The 15,667-nt window shown below is 36.1% G+C and overlaps 2 protein-coding genes and 1 non-coding gene across 3 annotated transcripts; 1 reads left to right on the top strand and 2 right to left on the bottom strand.

Annotated features, from left to right (window-relative positions):
* Window positions 1-103: 103 nt before the first annotated feature.
* On the bottom strand, window positions 104-11,305 carry TRA1 (histone acetyltransferase TRA1; the record flags this gene model as incomplete). Its single annotated transcript, XM_003957644.1, has 1 exon — window positions 104-11,305. One exon carries the CDS (start codon window positions 11,303-11,305, stop codon window positions 104-106), a length of 11,202 nt encoding a protein of 3,733 aa, XP_003957693.1.
* Window positions 11,306-11,589: 284 nt separating this feature from the next.
* Window positions 11,590-11,662, bottom strand: KAFR0Etrna3M. Its single transcript has one exon. It is a non-coding gene; the product is annotated as a tRNA-Met (tRNA).
* Window positions 11,663-13,732: 2,070 nt separating this feature from the next.
* On the top strand, window positions 13,733-15,523 carry YPS7 (putative aspartic endopeptidase; the record flags this gene model as incomplete). Its single annotated transcript, XM_003957645.1, has 1 exon — window positions 13,733-15,523. One exon carries the CDS (start codon window positions 13,733-13,735, stop codon window positions 15,521-15,523), a length of 1,791 nt encoding a protein of 596 aa, XP_003957694.1.
* Between the last annotated feature and the right edge of the window lie 144 nt (window positions 15,524-15,667).

The following is a 15,667-nucleotide window of genomic DNA, read 5'->3' on the forward strand; positions in this document are numbered from 1 at the left end:
ATGATAAAATTAATACTGATTAAAGATTACAGAAAGACTCTGAATATAATTTACATATACGTTTATTTAAAAAATTACGGCAAAGCGATAAAAGGTAATAATTTTAAAACCATGCCATGTAGCTTGAATCTGTAGCAGCTAAGTTTCTTGGATTCACAGCTGAGCTTATACAATCTAGCACGAATTGTGTAGTAACATTTGGTGTTGAGCTTAGATGGCTTAGTTGGGACACCCTTTTAATAATCAAACCAACATTTGACTTAACCATTTCCGTTAGCTGAGGATTTTCAGTTATTGGTCTATGTAGGTTACTATACCACGAGATAATTTCATCACGGATGAATAGAGTCAGATAAGTATTCAACTCATTTTCTGCGTCAATTAATGAACGGGCAAGAGTAAACATGTCAATTGAGAAAACACCCTCTAGTGCAGAATCACCGATTAATTTCTGTATATTTGGTGTTAATCTGAATGGAACTGGTTCGTTATTATGGAATATTGGTGCATCAGCTGGCAGGTTGGATATCTCAGCATGTTTCAAGAAAGGTTTCACTCTTTCATAGGGATATCTCGACGGCAACGTGTCTAATGTAAATACATCACCAGATAGCTTATCAATATGTATTTTGTGGGGAGTTCGGTTATTAATGAGCATCATGTAGGTCATAAATGTAAAGGACGCGTAGTGCGAAGCAAAGTACTTACGAAATAACCAAAATTCTTCAAATTCTGTGTAAATTGAGGCAAAGTAGTCCTTCAAAACTGTTGAAGGTAAAAACATCGATTGTATAGAACTCAAAATTTCAACTTTTACAAGTGTTATGTCAGGTGTTGGTAATGACTTATCATGTGCAATATTCAATTGCTCTGAAAAGAAGTCATGAATTTTGTCAGAATCTATCTTCGCTTTATGGCAATATTCATCATAAATCTCATGTAATGTAATAAAAGAGGACTTATCATTCATTATTCTAACCTGCGGTGACAGTGGGACCGCTACAGGGAGAGTGAACTGTAAATTACGGTTTCTAGTTTGTACATTATTCTGCAATAAAATGTTCAACAGCCTGTAAAACTGGAACATTCTTTCTTCTCTTCTAGAATGTCTTGCAGCGGGCGATTGAATAGCAAAAGAATGAACGCTACCGTCATGGCCACGTAAATTGATTCTTCTGTAAGAGGTCTGTGTACCGCGAACAAAATTAACAGCCGGCAAAAATCTAGCTATTTTCACAAAATGCGTATTATTGTCATGATTCAATAGATATTGACCAGGAACTTCTATATCCTCGAATTTTTGGTAATGGAAATTACTCAAATTAGGACATACTCTTTCTAAATATTCAATTTGTGGTGCTCTGTCCAGCTTGTTTTCTAATCTTCTACGCCAATAGCGCAGCCTCTTCAAGTATGTTTCAAAATCAGGTTTGCTCTCAATAAAGTCGGCATTGAATTTCGGCCTTATATGTGGATCCAATAATGTGTCAGACAGTCTTGCTAAGTTTGTTTCAGTGTTAGAAGGAAGCGGTGAGTTAGCCCTTGGAAGTGGTAAGCGATTATAATTGAAAGTACCATCGATCAAAAGAACATTTATCAGTCTAAATAAATCTTCATCTGGCGTACTCTTAAATCTCTCATTGATTTGCGTAACCAGCGATTCTAAAGATAAGGCCAACAGGGGATAAGCCGTCTTTAATATATTACTCAACTCTTGCAAATGTTCCCATGGTTGCCTTTGGTTATTGGTAGCTTGTGAAACATCAGCAGAATCTCCTTTTTCAGCTAATACAGCCATAGTTCTTCTTTGAATGACAGCAAAGTCTTCTCTAGTTGTTCTTAGTTGGAAATGTAAAGCTTGTGGATAACTCTTGGCAATTCTGATCAGTATTTGGCGAACCATGTTGGCCTCTTTGTGAGACAATGACGTTAATAGTTGTGGAATAAATGTGATCCAATACCAGACCGGTACCTCCCCTCTAAATGAATCAAAAGCATTTGTTAAAGAGCCAGAAGCATCATCCATGCTGATCAACCAAAGTATACGACATAACAGATTTCTTGTCTTGGCGTTCTTATACAGACCAGCAGCTTGTAAGTAGCAGCTAATGGCGTTGCTTGCAAAGCTGATATTGTTAGGTTCTTCTAATAAACGATGATCATTGAAGTAACCCCATTGAGCCCACGCCTTTGCAAGGTTCAGATCAATTTGGACAGCAGTTGCAAAAGCTTGGTTAGCCTCATCATATGCTTTAAGCTTAGATAAGAACATACCTTTCAGGGTAAAAAACTCTGCCTTTTGTCCAGTACCGAAATACACTAAATTGGTATTACTAATAACATCTAGACCAGTTGTTAGCTCATTCATATTTTTATAATGGCACTTTGCCTGTTCACGTAATTTAAGGAACGCTTCTTGAATTTCAATATTAGGCAAAGTGTATATTCTGGCAAGTTGACTGACACAAACATCTGGCATGTTATGTTTTCTTGCTACATGTGCAAACCTATTTATTATCCATGCCAATTCATGATATCCTCGGTATGCATGAGTGTTGATGGTATTATTACTGTTATTCTGTTGTAAAGTAGGAATTAACGGCAAGTAAGCGTTGTTTATCACATTAAAAGTATGTTGCCTCCATGTTACCAGGTCATTCCACAGGTCAATATCATCCCATATATTAGGCAAACGGTCTCTCCAAGCTTGAAACACTCGCTTCACTTCTTGAGCCTTTGAATCTATATTTTGAGCAGTAGTAGTATGCAAATTAGCAAAGATGTGGGTGGCCTCCAAAAATTCAAGGTACTGTTGAAATCCATGTAGCAGCCATTTATGTGCTGGTGTGTATCTTTGTGGGAGCGAAGACCACTTATGTAAACTTAATTGAATACCCTCGTCACATAATCTACGAACGTCCTGGTCTCCCTTTCCTGTGTCTGCAAAATTCTGAAGTGCGAGGAAACTTTCAAACATTTGTCTTCTTGGGGTAGGAACGTCCATAACACTTTTAACTGATTGTTCTAGTGCTTCCCTATCAGACTTCCAGTCGGCTACTCTCCATCCACATTCTAATAGCAAGTCTGTAAACCCTTCATGTTTTGCTAATTCCGTCAATATATCCCATTGCTGTAGCTTTTCGGCACAGAGAATCCAGTTATCTTCCCATAAAGCATATTCAGATTCAGAATATGGCAATGCACCACTCCTTGCTTTGACTTGAGCGACTTCATATAATTGTTGAGCCTTATCCCACAATCCAACTTGTTCGTACGATAAAGCTACACTGGTTTCATTATACTTCGCACGTCTTCTCCATAAACCATAAAACATATCCTCCTCCTGTAAGTTACGGTAAACTTCCAATAAGGCATCTTGGTTTGTCTCGATTATCTTTGAATTGTCAATTAAGTTATTTTCCTGAATTGATTCTAAAATTTTCAGCGACTGGTACCAGGAGTTGTAAGAAATGGCCAAGTATTTCACTAAGTGTGGAGGGATTTCTAGACCTTCAATTTCACTAATTGAATCCAAAAGTACTGAAATGATGTTAACCTTTCCATTTACTTGTCTGGAGTGATATGGTTTGGATAGAAGTGTAATCAAAGAACGAACAAATCCGTACTTTTCATTACGAGGAATGCACTTATAAATCTCTGGGAATATGTTGACCCAGGTATTTTTGATAGCTCTGGCATCTTGGTAAAAGATCTCGGTCAAGGGACCAAGAATATCCTCTGTCGGAACATTGCATAGTTTTGTTATACTTTCTGTATGGGCATTAATAAATTGCGAAAGCTTAGAATCCTCAACTTCTCCTGAATTTTTAAATTCCTCGGGAAGAAAGTGCTCCAAAGTATTAGGTAGAGGTAAAGGATATGGAGCTTCAAGAGATAGCATATATTGTTGTTCAAAGGCGCCAAATAAGAGTTGAATTGCTTGATTTAGCCATGGATAATCTGATATAAATTCCCAATTTTGATCTCTGATGATGTAATACAAACGTTCCTTGATATCTTTGTCCAGACTGTGCTCCAATATTTGCATGAAACGTTTTCTTATTTCGATGTTATTCGTTCTTGTACCAACTAAAAATGGTTGTTCCATTCTTACCGTAATTTCAGTGTTTATGAATTGTTTTTTATCGAAAAGTTCTAGCACAATCTCATAAAACATTTTTGAAAGGGAAGGCTCGCCCCTGACCTCAAATGCCAGCATCTTAGTTAAAATGGCAGCTTTCTCTTTTATCGTGGGGAATATTTCATTGTTGAAAACCCAGGTTCCAGAAACGATGATAATCTTTCTTAGAAAGTTTTGATCCATTGAGCGATCAATTAAAAGTGCTATGGTAGACAAAAACGGACGACGTACATCACCCAATGCCGAAACTTTAGCAGATAACAGACATAAGAGTTTCTCAAGTAGTTTTGTTGTGAGTTTTGCTTCTTCAACCATAACAGCGTCTTTTGGCTGTGACGTACTCAAATGATCTTTGCACAATTTATTAAACGTTTTCATCAATATGGATAATAAAGAATCAATAGCGTCAGGAAAATTGACAAAAAGCGTCCAAGCTAGCGTTACACCAGCAGAAATAGAAGATGTTCCCTGAAGATCTCTATTAATGGTAGAAATCAAATACTTGATAAACGTTTTTGAAGGAGTCTCCTCTTCCGCTGGCGTTATACCAGTAGTGGATTTCATTGCCTTCAAAAGGGTATTGAGTACTTTTACGAGAGCCTGTTGAATATCATGATGATTCACTTGGATACATTTGTCTAATAATGTTTGAATTGTGCTTAAATTATCAATAATCCATTCGTTGGACTTACTGCGGAAAAAGATGTATAGGACATCAAGTGTATTCATGCAGTAATACACCAAATTCTCAGATCCCAAATCTAAGTTCACCAAAAATTTTTCAAAATAGGATAGTTTCACGTTGACATCTCCCCAACGATCTGGAGAGAGTAGTTGAGATAGAATATCTACAGCTTTCAGGCCTAACTCGTTATCAGTAGCTCTATGATCACTGGCGCAGATGTATCTTATCAAGAAAGAAATGAATGTTTCCCGTAAATTGATGGGAATTGCTGAATGCGTGGTAAGATGTTTGATGTCTGTTTGAGAAATAGTGGCTTCTGTATCCATATCAACATCACCATCGACTGAATGATCGATGGCAGCTACATCTTTCAGTGCTTTGTCTTCCCAACGTGGAATGAGTGAAGCCAAATCGATAGCCAATATATGGTTTTCAGGGCTAGAATTTGGTATGAAAGTTATTTTATTCATATAATGAATAATGTTAGATAGGAATAAATTCCTTGATTCATAAAATAGATCCCCGTGGCTAACTAAAAATTGATATAAAACGTTATTCTGGATTGATGTGTTCTCGAACATAACACGTTTAACCCAATTCACCCATTCGTTGGGTGTTCCAGCTTCATTCATTTGCTTACTGATTATTGGTGCAATTATATCCAAAGATTGGCGTACCAAATAACGAGATTCGCTCTGAGGACTTCGTAAGAGTGCTACAAATACCTGTGTAGTGACGCTGATAGGGAACTCATAGTTAACAATGAATAAGGAGGTAACTAAATAAGCTGTTTGTTTTATAAGCGTATCAGTTAGTTTGATAAAGTTCCAATTAAACTTAATCACGTTCTTCCGTATGTCTGCGATAAGTTTTGGAGCCCACTTAATAAAGATGGCAGAAAGTTGGAGCAGTTCGAACCTATAGAAATTGTAGTCGCCAGAAACCTTGGTAAATAAATCTTCATTTCCACTTTTCCATATCTTCGTATGGATTAGCTCTAGCCACTCCGGTTTACTATTATCCTTCATAAAACGCTCAAGAGACCCATATTTCAAACCCTCGTAAATTAACGAAGAATTAACTATTTTCTTCAAAATAAAGACACGGCTTTTCAAGTTATTAGAGTTCAGCATGAATTTCAATGATGTATCCAAAAATAATGTCTGGTAGTCTTTGTCTTCTGTCTTCACAACATCTTCAAATATATAAGTCAAAAATGAAGGCGAAAATCTCATGGAATGTGAAATTCCAAACTCAATAAGATCAAGGACAAGCTGTGGTTCTTGCTTATTCAATTCTGAAAAACGAATATAAATATTTTGAAACTTGTCGATTGCCTGATTTAGCTGAAGTTCATCTAAGTGGAAAGAACTTTCATTGATGGTCTTAAATGTAAGTTTCAGCATATCTTGCAACTTAAAGACCATTTCTCTTTGGTTTTTTAACCACTCGGAGCCTTTAATTTTATACATCGTATCAAAGAGGTCAACCATATTGGCAAAGAAGCTGACAACTCTCACCTGGTTAGTAGGAATGTTAGCCATATAGTAGTTGTAGAATTCAGGCATTTCTTTTTCGAATTCAGCAGCTAGGTCACTTGCTTCGGGTCTTTGAATAATGCTACACATCAAAAGAATAAGTTGGCGCAGAGCCATATTCTTTTTGAAATACTCAATGACAGAGGTATGGAATCTATTGAGATATTTGGCTAGTGGTAGACGGAATGGAGAATTTAACTGAATTCGAAGCTTTCTTTCTAAAAACATTATCTTCAGTACTAGATCATTCAAGAACATGTCGGCCCTTGGAGGCAACAGATAAAACACATTAATGATATTGACTATAATATTGTTTGGTGTTTGGTCTATTATATCTTGGTCGAATATAGTATCTAGAACTTCCAATCTGCACCATGCCGTCAAATGGTCCAAAAGCTTCTTACCAATTTCGACCTTGAAATAAGTGATCAACAGTTCTAACAATTTTGATAAGGCGTATAGTCCAGGGACTGTCAATTTCTGGTGATCCGAAAGGTTCATTAGTATAGGCTTTAAACCATTTTGTAGCAGTTCCTTGGGTAGTTTTGAATTCTCTTCTAGGGCACTTTTTAATGCTTCGTACGTTGTGTCAATAATTTCAGGAGAGGTTTTTAACATTGTCTTAAAAAAAACAGCCAAAATTCTTATTCTAATATTTCCCTGTTGAGCAGCTGCAAAAGCCTCATTTTTTAACGCAAGAGCCAATAATTTTATGCAGAATACTCTAAGCTTTATGAGTTGTTCTGAGGTTTTATATTCTGTTGCCTTTTGTAAAGTAGACAATGATTCATCTTCGGCATCTGCTAGAACTATAACTTCTTGCAGGAGCCTAAAAAGCTCTTCGTTAAAAGTCAAAAAAGTATTTGGTAGTGCGAGACAGTATGAAACAGCATCTATATTACCAATTTGCATGGTAAATGATAGAGCTCTCAGTGGCTTTGCAAATATAGGAGAGAACAGAAAGTTCTTGGATCTCTCCATAAGTTTTACAATAGGGATATCTGTTGCTTCCGAGATGACACTTAAGCATCTCTGACAAGCTTTTCTAACTTTCTCATTAGGATTGCTTAATTCACATACGATATCGGTAAGTGAGTGTTGTAGACCCTTCGATTCAAGATCAGATTCAGATAAGCCCTCACAAGTCAATCTCAGAATTTCAAACAATAAATCCTCAGCAGCCTTTGTTATTACCGATGGAGCTCCTACAGGTGTATCTTTGAGCACAAAAAGGAACCCAGCAACTAATCCAGGCTGCGTTATCTTTAAGAAATCAGTTGAAACTCCAGCCTTCTCAACCAATGTCTGAATACCTAAAACACCAGCGTTCTTATCATAGAATGCCTCATTGTAGCAACAATGCATAAACTGTTTCATTAAATCGTAGATTAAAGAGAATTCGAACACAAGTTTTTCATCGTAAATTATCTTGCAACGTTCACAAATACGTTGAATAGCATCTATGGCACTTTTTTGAACTGCCGGTATATAACATGCCAGAGAAGTGCAGATCGCCTGAACAAGAACGTTGCTGCTAAAGACCATTTCAGGTTGTTCAATGTCTAAATTGTACAGATTGTTGATGTGTCTTTTTTTCAACAGAGTACTATTAACTTGCAGTAAGCAAAAGTGATCAACGATAGTATTGATTAAAGTTGATGCATCAGCTTTTATTTCATCGACAGAGGCAGCGAAAAAGACGGCTTCTAAGAGCTTTATGAACAAGATCTCTTTGTCAGAAAATGCAGTTCTATCAATTGGTTGTCCTAACTCAAAATTCATCTTAGTTTCGACTTTAGCAGCAAGAGGTATTCCTGCAGCTCCTTTCAGTAAAGATTTGTAGTTTTCTGGAAAATTGATAGATGATTTGACCAATAAAAGAAGAACGTTTGAGATATATTTGTAGGCATTCTTTCGATAATGGATGTCAACTTTATAATTTTCTATAATTTCTAATGCAGCTTCTATACCTGGTGTTATTGATAGGGGAATCTCAGCATTAAGGCCATTTACTTTAAAAAGGGCATTAATGTCTGTACTCAACTCATCTACTATTTTGAGATCAGATGGGGGCTTTAAGAACCGACGATTCCTTCCACCTAATTTACCCAAGATCTTCACAGCTGTGTGACTTATTGTATGATTGAATGGTTGAGGTTGTAGCAACTTAAATAATGCCTTTGAAACATCATCAATTACTGGTTCGATAATCGGATCGAAGTATTCAGCAGTGAGGTTATCGATACATAATTCTAAAGTCCTGAGACCTTGTGAAATAAGTTCTGGGTACCCTTGTAGGGCGTATACCAGTGGTTTCATGAGATAAGGTAAATAAGGTGCCAATACACTTAGTCTTACAGGAACAGTAATGCACAATTCCACATAAATCTCGCGTTCATGAGGTAAACGCGCAGTCAATATCATTTCATTTAATGACTGTAATAAAACTTGTAGGATGGGTTTGATGGATCTATAGAGGTTTTCAAATCTGCCGCCCCCGATACTTCTAAATAGCGTTCTCACTAGATAGAAATATACTAGTGGCTCCTCGGTAGTAGCAGAATATTTTAGTGAGTCTAGGATTAAGTCATTAAGATGTGGTAATAGAACTAATTCATTAGTGGTAGGGAATAAATTCACTGACATAAAAGACAGTTTGAAAAGGCGTATTAAGATATTTGATTCATTGAAATCAGCGTTACCCAAATCTTTTAATTTCGTTTTTAAAAATCGTAAGAGAATGCTTGCAAAATTAGACGATGTTATTTCACTTGTTAAAAAGGACTGTGCCACATGAAGCAAAGCAGAATCCTGAAGCATGCAACTATAGAGGAATTCCAGTTCAGATTCAATGATCTCATTAAAAGTGGAATTGTCCATCTGTAAGAACATGAATGCAAGGTAATCCATCAATTCTCTGCCATCTTTTGACGTCGTAACCGGCAAACTTGGCATCGTGATATCAAAATGTTTCTTAGTGGTAACAGTTTTTGTATCTCTGTTGCCAAAAAATTTCAAGCCCGTTACACATTCATGAAACAAGGCTTTGAGCATGACCACTTCCTCATAAAAGAAAACTCTAGAAACAGCAGCCCATTGTTTTGGATGAGCAATAGTGTAATCATTTGGAGGAGGATTGAACAATTTAAGGTCATGAATGATTGTCTTTAAGAAGGACATAAGTGTTCGATATATGTAGAAGGCATCTTTGATTGGGTCACCATTTGGTACTGGGGATAATTGAATAGGAGAATAATTACTAATATTGAAGATATCTATTGGGCCATGCTCTAGGTCTTTTATTTGCTCCTTTTTTGTATCATCATCTTCATTCATATTTATATCACCATCACTATCCTTCTGGATTTCTTTTTTATCATCCTTTGTTAGGTTGTTATTTGTTGAATCATTACTCACACGGAAAAATTTAGCCATGAAGGCATCTGGTTCAATATCCTCTGTCTTTAACGTATTTTGACCAGCTTCGATTTTTTCGGTCTTTTTCTTTTCATAATCTTCATGTTGTTCGATAATAGTATCATATTGCATATTTAACATTTTGAATCTCTTAGTGTAGGAATCTATAATAATCATCAATAATTTTTTGGCTCGTGGTGCTTCTTGAGGATTTTCTTTTCCAAGTTTAAGAATTCTCTCGACTAAATTCAGAAGTAATTTTGCACTCATTATTTGTACAGTTAACGCTAGGGACTGATCTAAAAGATAACCAGTGTACATCCTAATGGTTTTTTCAATATCGTCTAAACTCAACTCTGACCTGATATTATGGATGAAATCGGCGACTGTACTGTAAGCCAATGGTCTTAAAATTTCGTGTGTAGTGAAGCCACTACCTATTAATACATTTTCATCGAATAAATAGTTTAATTTTGGTAAAAATAAAGTTTTGTAATTTGTAGAAAGGATATGTCTTGTGGCGTGCAGAAGTTCTTTTCTTGCTGAAGATAATTCAGATGGGCAATCTTGTAATAATCGTATTATTAAAGCTGGCACCATTTCAGCATTACTTTTCAAGTATTCTTGAGCATAACCCCTAATAAAGACATAGGCCAAAAATGAGGTAGCCTTAATTTGAGCGAGAATGAATTCACAATATACAGATCTATTTTTAATATCTGGGGAAATATCAGTAAATTTTCTACCTTCACGTTCAGCTTGCATACGGGCATTTTTTTGTTGTTCAGCCTCAATTTTCAATAAATCCATAACTAGAGGAGTGAATTCCAACAAAGACGAGCTAGTTAAATGTTTATAGGAAGAATATAAAGTGACCATTGTAATGGGACATTCTGAAAGCACCTTAAAAGAGCAGGTTGTTGCTCTTAAAGATTCTATCGTAGAACTTTCATCTTCGTTGTCATTGTTAATAATATCATCATCATCGTCCAATAAATTCTCACTGGCTTCCTTGGACGGACTATCTGGTGCAGCAGATTCACTGAATTCCTTTTCTACTGACCCTGCAGCATTTTTATAAAATTGAATGATGATTTCAATGAAAGATGCGACTTTGTCTTGTAATAAAACTTTATAAGTCTTGAAAAGTATGGTAAGTACTTTCATGCAAAGTATACCATTTTCTTCATTTTCATTTGGTAATATGGAGAGTAAAGTATCTAATACAGAAATGATTTGAGGATCTGTAGCATGACTAGAAAGAGATCTGTTCAGCACATCTAAGATGAAGTTTCTTATTTTATGTTCTGATGATCTTTTATTGAATGATATTGGAATTTCTTGCAGGTTTTTCAAAAGAGGCGGGATAACATTGTTCATGAACAGTTCATATTCCTCAGATGAAGCACTTTCCAAAACATCGCGTAATTCTGAGAGAATTGCTTGCTTATCTTGTAAATTAGCACTTTCAGCATCAAATCTGTCTGCAAACTGCTCTAACTGTTCTCTTAATGACAACGTCATAATTGAATCGAATAAATTGCAGTTTAATGTTAAGAGAGGGGTCAAAACTTAGCGGAAGTGCGCACTCGATGATTTAGAAAGTTGTGTTTGTCTATTTATCGAGAAATAAACCAGTAATAATGTTTATTTCTGTATCAAGATGCCAATATCTTCAAGACGACTGGAAAAAAAAATATAGAGGACATATTCAAATTTACCTGTTTTTTCAAAAAGTCATGTGACCTCTTTCCTAAACAGGAAATTTCACGATTTTTTCGAGAAATGAACAGCGAAAAAAAATAAAATGCTCCAGGGGAGGTTCGAACTCTCGACCTTCAGATTATGAGACTGACGCTCTTCCGACTGAGCTACTGAAGCATACAATTTTTATGCACAGATTATATATTAAGTTTCCTAACTTCAATAAAGCTAATTTTACACTCCTGCCCGTATTATCACGATTTAGGAGGGGTAGTGCTGGAAATGGCAATATACTGATATTTCAATGTTTTGCTAGTTAGAATGACAAATTTAGAATGTTATAGAAGGATTGAACAATAATTATGGTATGATAAACACGACCATGTATTGACACGAAAAAATTATAGTCTGATAAGCACGAATACATATTATCATGCAATAATTATGGTACGATAATTATGATAACGTATTGACTCATAAAACTGGGACATGATAAACGGCATAAATCAAAATGTGTTGGAAAAAGTATAAATACTCAGATGAACACTGAATTTTGATCAAAGTTTGTATCACTTTATATTATTTTATATTGTGATTATATTTTACGTATAACCAGTGCAATCTTTGGTGCAACCACTGATTAACAGGAACTTACTTTAATTATTTGACTGACATCCACAACATGAACACTAATTACTATGATAACACACAATAGACAAGCTTTGATCTTCCTTTACGTCACTTTTTTCATCGTAAAATGTCAAGATCATTTTTGAATATACAGCAACCCTATGTACCCCAGCTCGTTCAATGACTTCAGTTGTTAACCGATCGAAACCCAAAATTCATCTATTCGAATGACGCCTTTACGACAGCAACATGTTTACTCTGCATTAATGTACATCCCATGGCAGGACTCTTAGCAATTATTCGTCGTCATAAATAAAACAAGTTGGTCCAGAACATTCTTTCTTAGTTTTTCAATTATTCTTTTTCAAAATTTTAGGCGTCAGTAACTGTTATTGCTTGCTATTATTCCTGAATGGATATTATAAAATGTAAACCAAAAGGTCAGATGATTGAGTGTAAATATATTATTCGGTTGTCATTGCAGGCCCGCTTTTATAAAGATATCTACAGTATAAACTTTTCATCATTCTCAGTAAATAGAATCTTCCTCTTGAAAATATATGTAAAATAAGTCTCGTAAGTGCAGAAATCCATTTTTCCATAACGTATGAGAAGTATTTATGTGATAAAAGCATTCAAGATGGTTTTGTTTTTCCTGTGGTGAGTATTATATAGTCCGATTTATGTTATAGCATGGCGTATGAAATGGAAGTACCGCTTTTGTTGTCATCATGTCCATGTTATCAGAACTCTACCATGGCATTGCTCCCTCCCGATATAGTCTTGAATCTTCGTACCTGACTGGAGATGTTCTCATTGCGGTTCAATAATTTTTTACATTTAGCGGGTGAATGTCATAAATATTGTAATAAAAATGATAAACATAGCTCAATATAGAGCTAACAAATATCAATATAATAAAACAAGAAGAGCGTTCAAATAGAAGAGAGGTTGTAGGTAATTGAATTAAATGATAATTCTAATAGTTTTCAAATATCATTTATATCAAAACTTATGCCAAAAAGTACAATGAAAATAAGCTCCACATGACTAACTTGTAAAACACCCACACTGTGAGCATATATGCATTCACTATGCTCTCCTATATATGAGTTCTAGCGTCCTCATAATCTGCCCATCCATCATCATATATGCTATAGTTCCAGTCCGAGACGCATTCAGTAAATTAAGTCATCTGCACATTCGGTAATGCAAAACTCTTTCCAAAATTCAATGAAATACAATTATAAACTAGCAATTATATATCAGCATCCATAACTATATAGCGTCATTTGTCACACACTATTCATTATGTTCATTCAATATCGACGTCAAAGCCTTATTGAGCCTTGTTCTACATTGCGCGATGCTCAATATGCCCGTGCTAAAAAAAACACAACAAGCTTGAAAAGACTTGCACAGCCATCATCACTGCAACATCGCATACAGTTTAATCCTCGATATATTGACGGTAGTTGCGGACATATACGCGTCGTTTGCTTTAAAAAGAGATATACCATTCACCATTAGGATATCGAAAGACTTTTTTTTTGTCTTTTGACTATCATTTTTCCAGAACGTATAATCTACAAGAGATAGCTACTTACACTGGTCTAAATGCAATATTCTTTCATTTACCTGATTTTCATTTTGCATATATGCTTTAGTGCATGTGCGTCTACTGGTAAGAGTTCCCTGTCGTCGACAACATCTTCTTCTAAAAAGAGTTCTACTCGTTCATCTTCTTCATCCAGCGCTTCCTCTACATCCTCCAGTAACTCTACAAGGGGAATAGAATATGTTGCATTAGGAGTTGGAAAAAATTTACAAGGTCGTTACTACGTCAACGCATCTGTTGGGGAACCTCAGCAAGAACAATCACTGGTATTAGATACAACGGAGCCTTACTTATGGGTAATTTCGGGAAATGTTGAGATGAACTGTACTGATACAAATAATGTGTGTAATGCAAACTCACTCTATTATTATAATGAATCGTCGAGTGCAGTTGCTATAGACGAGAATGCAGACTACCAAATGGATTTCCTGAATTATGTTTCATTTGCCGGTTCTTCCTATATGGATACTATTAATTTTACAGATATTAGCATTAAGAATAATTATACTAATACCCTATTGCAGTCAAATTTATCAGCGTACGTTAATTTAACAAATGATCATCTCTGGGTGAAGAACGTCTCGTTTCTAGACTCTACCACTGCAACAAGTCTGTACTCCGGTGTACTTGGCCTTGGCGGTTCCATAACATCTTCAAATGAGTACGAAAACAGTGGCAACTATGACAGTTCTTACTTTATTTTCAATAAGTTCAAGGAGGCGAATATCACACAATCGAATTCATATTCTCTTTGGTTAGTGGAGGACGAGTCCTCTTTGACGACGACTTCCACAAAATTTGAAGAAGAGGGGACATTCGGGAAATTATTGTTAGGTGTGATTGATCCTGCTCTGTATCGTGGTTCACTATACCAGTTCGATATGATACCATATGTTGATCCAGAGTCATTGGTCTCATCCCAAGGCTACCCTATACTACCAATGGGCGTAATTTATGTTAAATCTGAATCTGGTGCTCGACTTAATGTGACTTCAAAAGATTTTTTGGAACCTGTACTACTAGATTCTTCACAACAAGGTAACTATTTACCAGAAAACGCAATTATCCAAATTGCCATTCAAATCGGTGCTACATATATCGAATCGATGGACAGATGGCTAGTAAGTTGTGATATGGCATCCTACGGTGCCAGCGTTCTTTTCACATTCGATGGACTAGAAATCGATGTTCCATTAGAAAATTTATTGACAAATACGTTTGAAACTGGTAGTAACAGCAGTATATATTATTCCGATGGGGAAACTGCATGCGCTTTAACGATCTATGATAATGCCAATATGGGGTACAATCTGTTAGGAAGTGCATTCTTCAGAAATACGTACATTGCCGTTGATCTCGAGGGAAACACGGTAGCTATTGCTCAAGCAAAGCCTAGTGATGAAGACGATTCTTCAAATCTTTCGGCTACTACTCTACCTGCAGCAGCTATCAAGTCCCATTTCATTCCTTATGCATATTACAGAAATTTAACAAATTACTCTACAATGTCGTTGGTACCATCAAGTGTTACGAATGACGACAGCACCATCCCATATCAACTCTCTGCAAGCGTCTTTTCCAATGGCATAGTTACTGCGCAACAACGCTCTTTCTTCGACACAACAAGATCTTCTACTACAAAATCTTCCAGCACGGAATTCAACAACATCGAAGGCTCCACATCCAACCAGGCCAACCACATAAAACCTTTCGCTGCGCCACAACACCATGACCACCAGCAGGGACTGTTCGCGGTATGCATACTGTACCTACTCGGACTTATTATCTAAGATACCACTATGAGAAACTGTCCACAAGCTTCAAGTACCAGCACCTCGTCAAACACGATATGGCAATTTTTTCTTCTTTTGGCTTATATAAGAAAAAAAGAAAGCGAGTTTTGTGGCGCTGCGGGCTGTTCTGTGGTCGAGGCG

Source organism: Kazachstania africana, chromosome 5 (assembly GCF_000304475.1).
Source record: "Kazachstania africana CBS 2517 chromosome 5, complete genome".
Classification (NCBI taxonomy): Eukaryota; Fungi; Ascomycota; class Saccharomycetes; order Saccharomycetales; family Saccharomycetaceae; genus Kazachstania; species Kazachstania africana.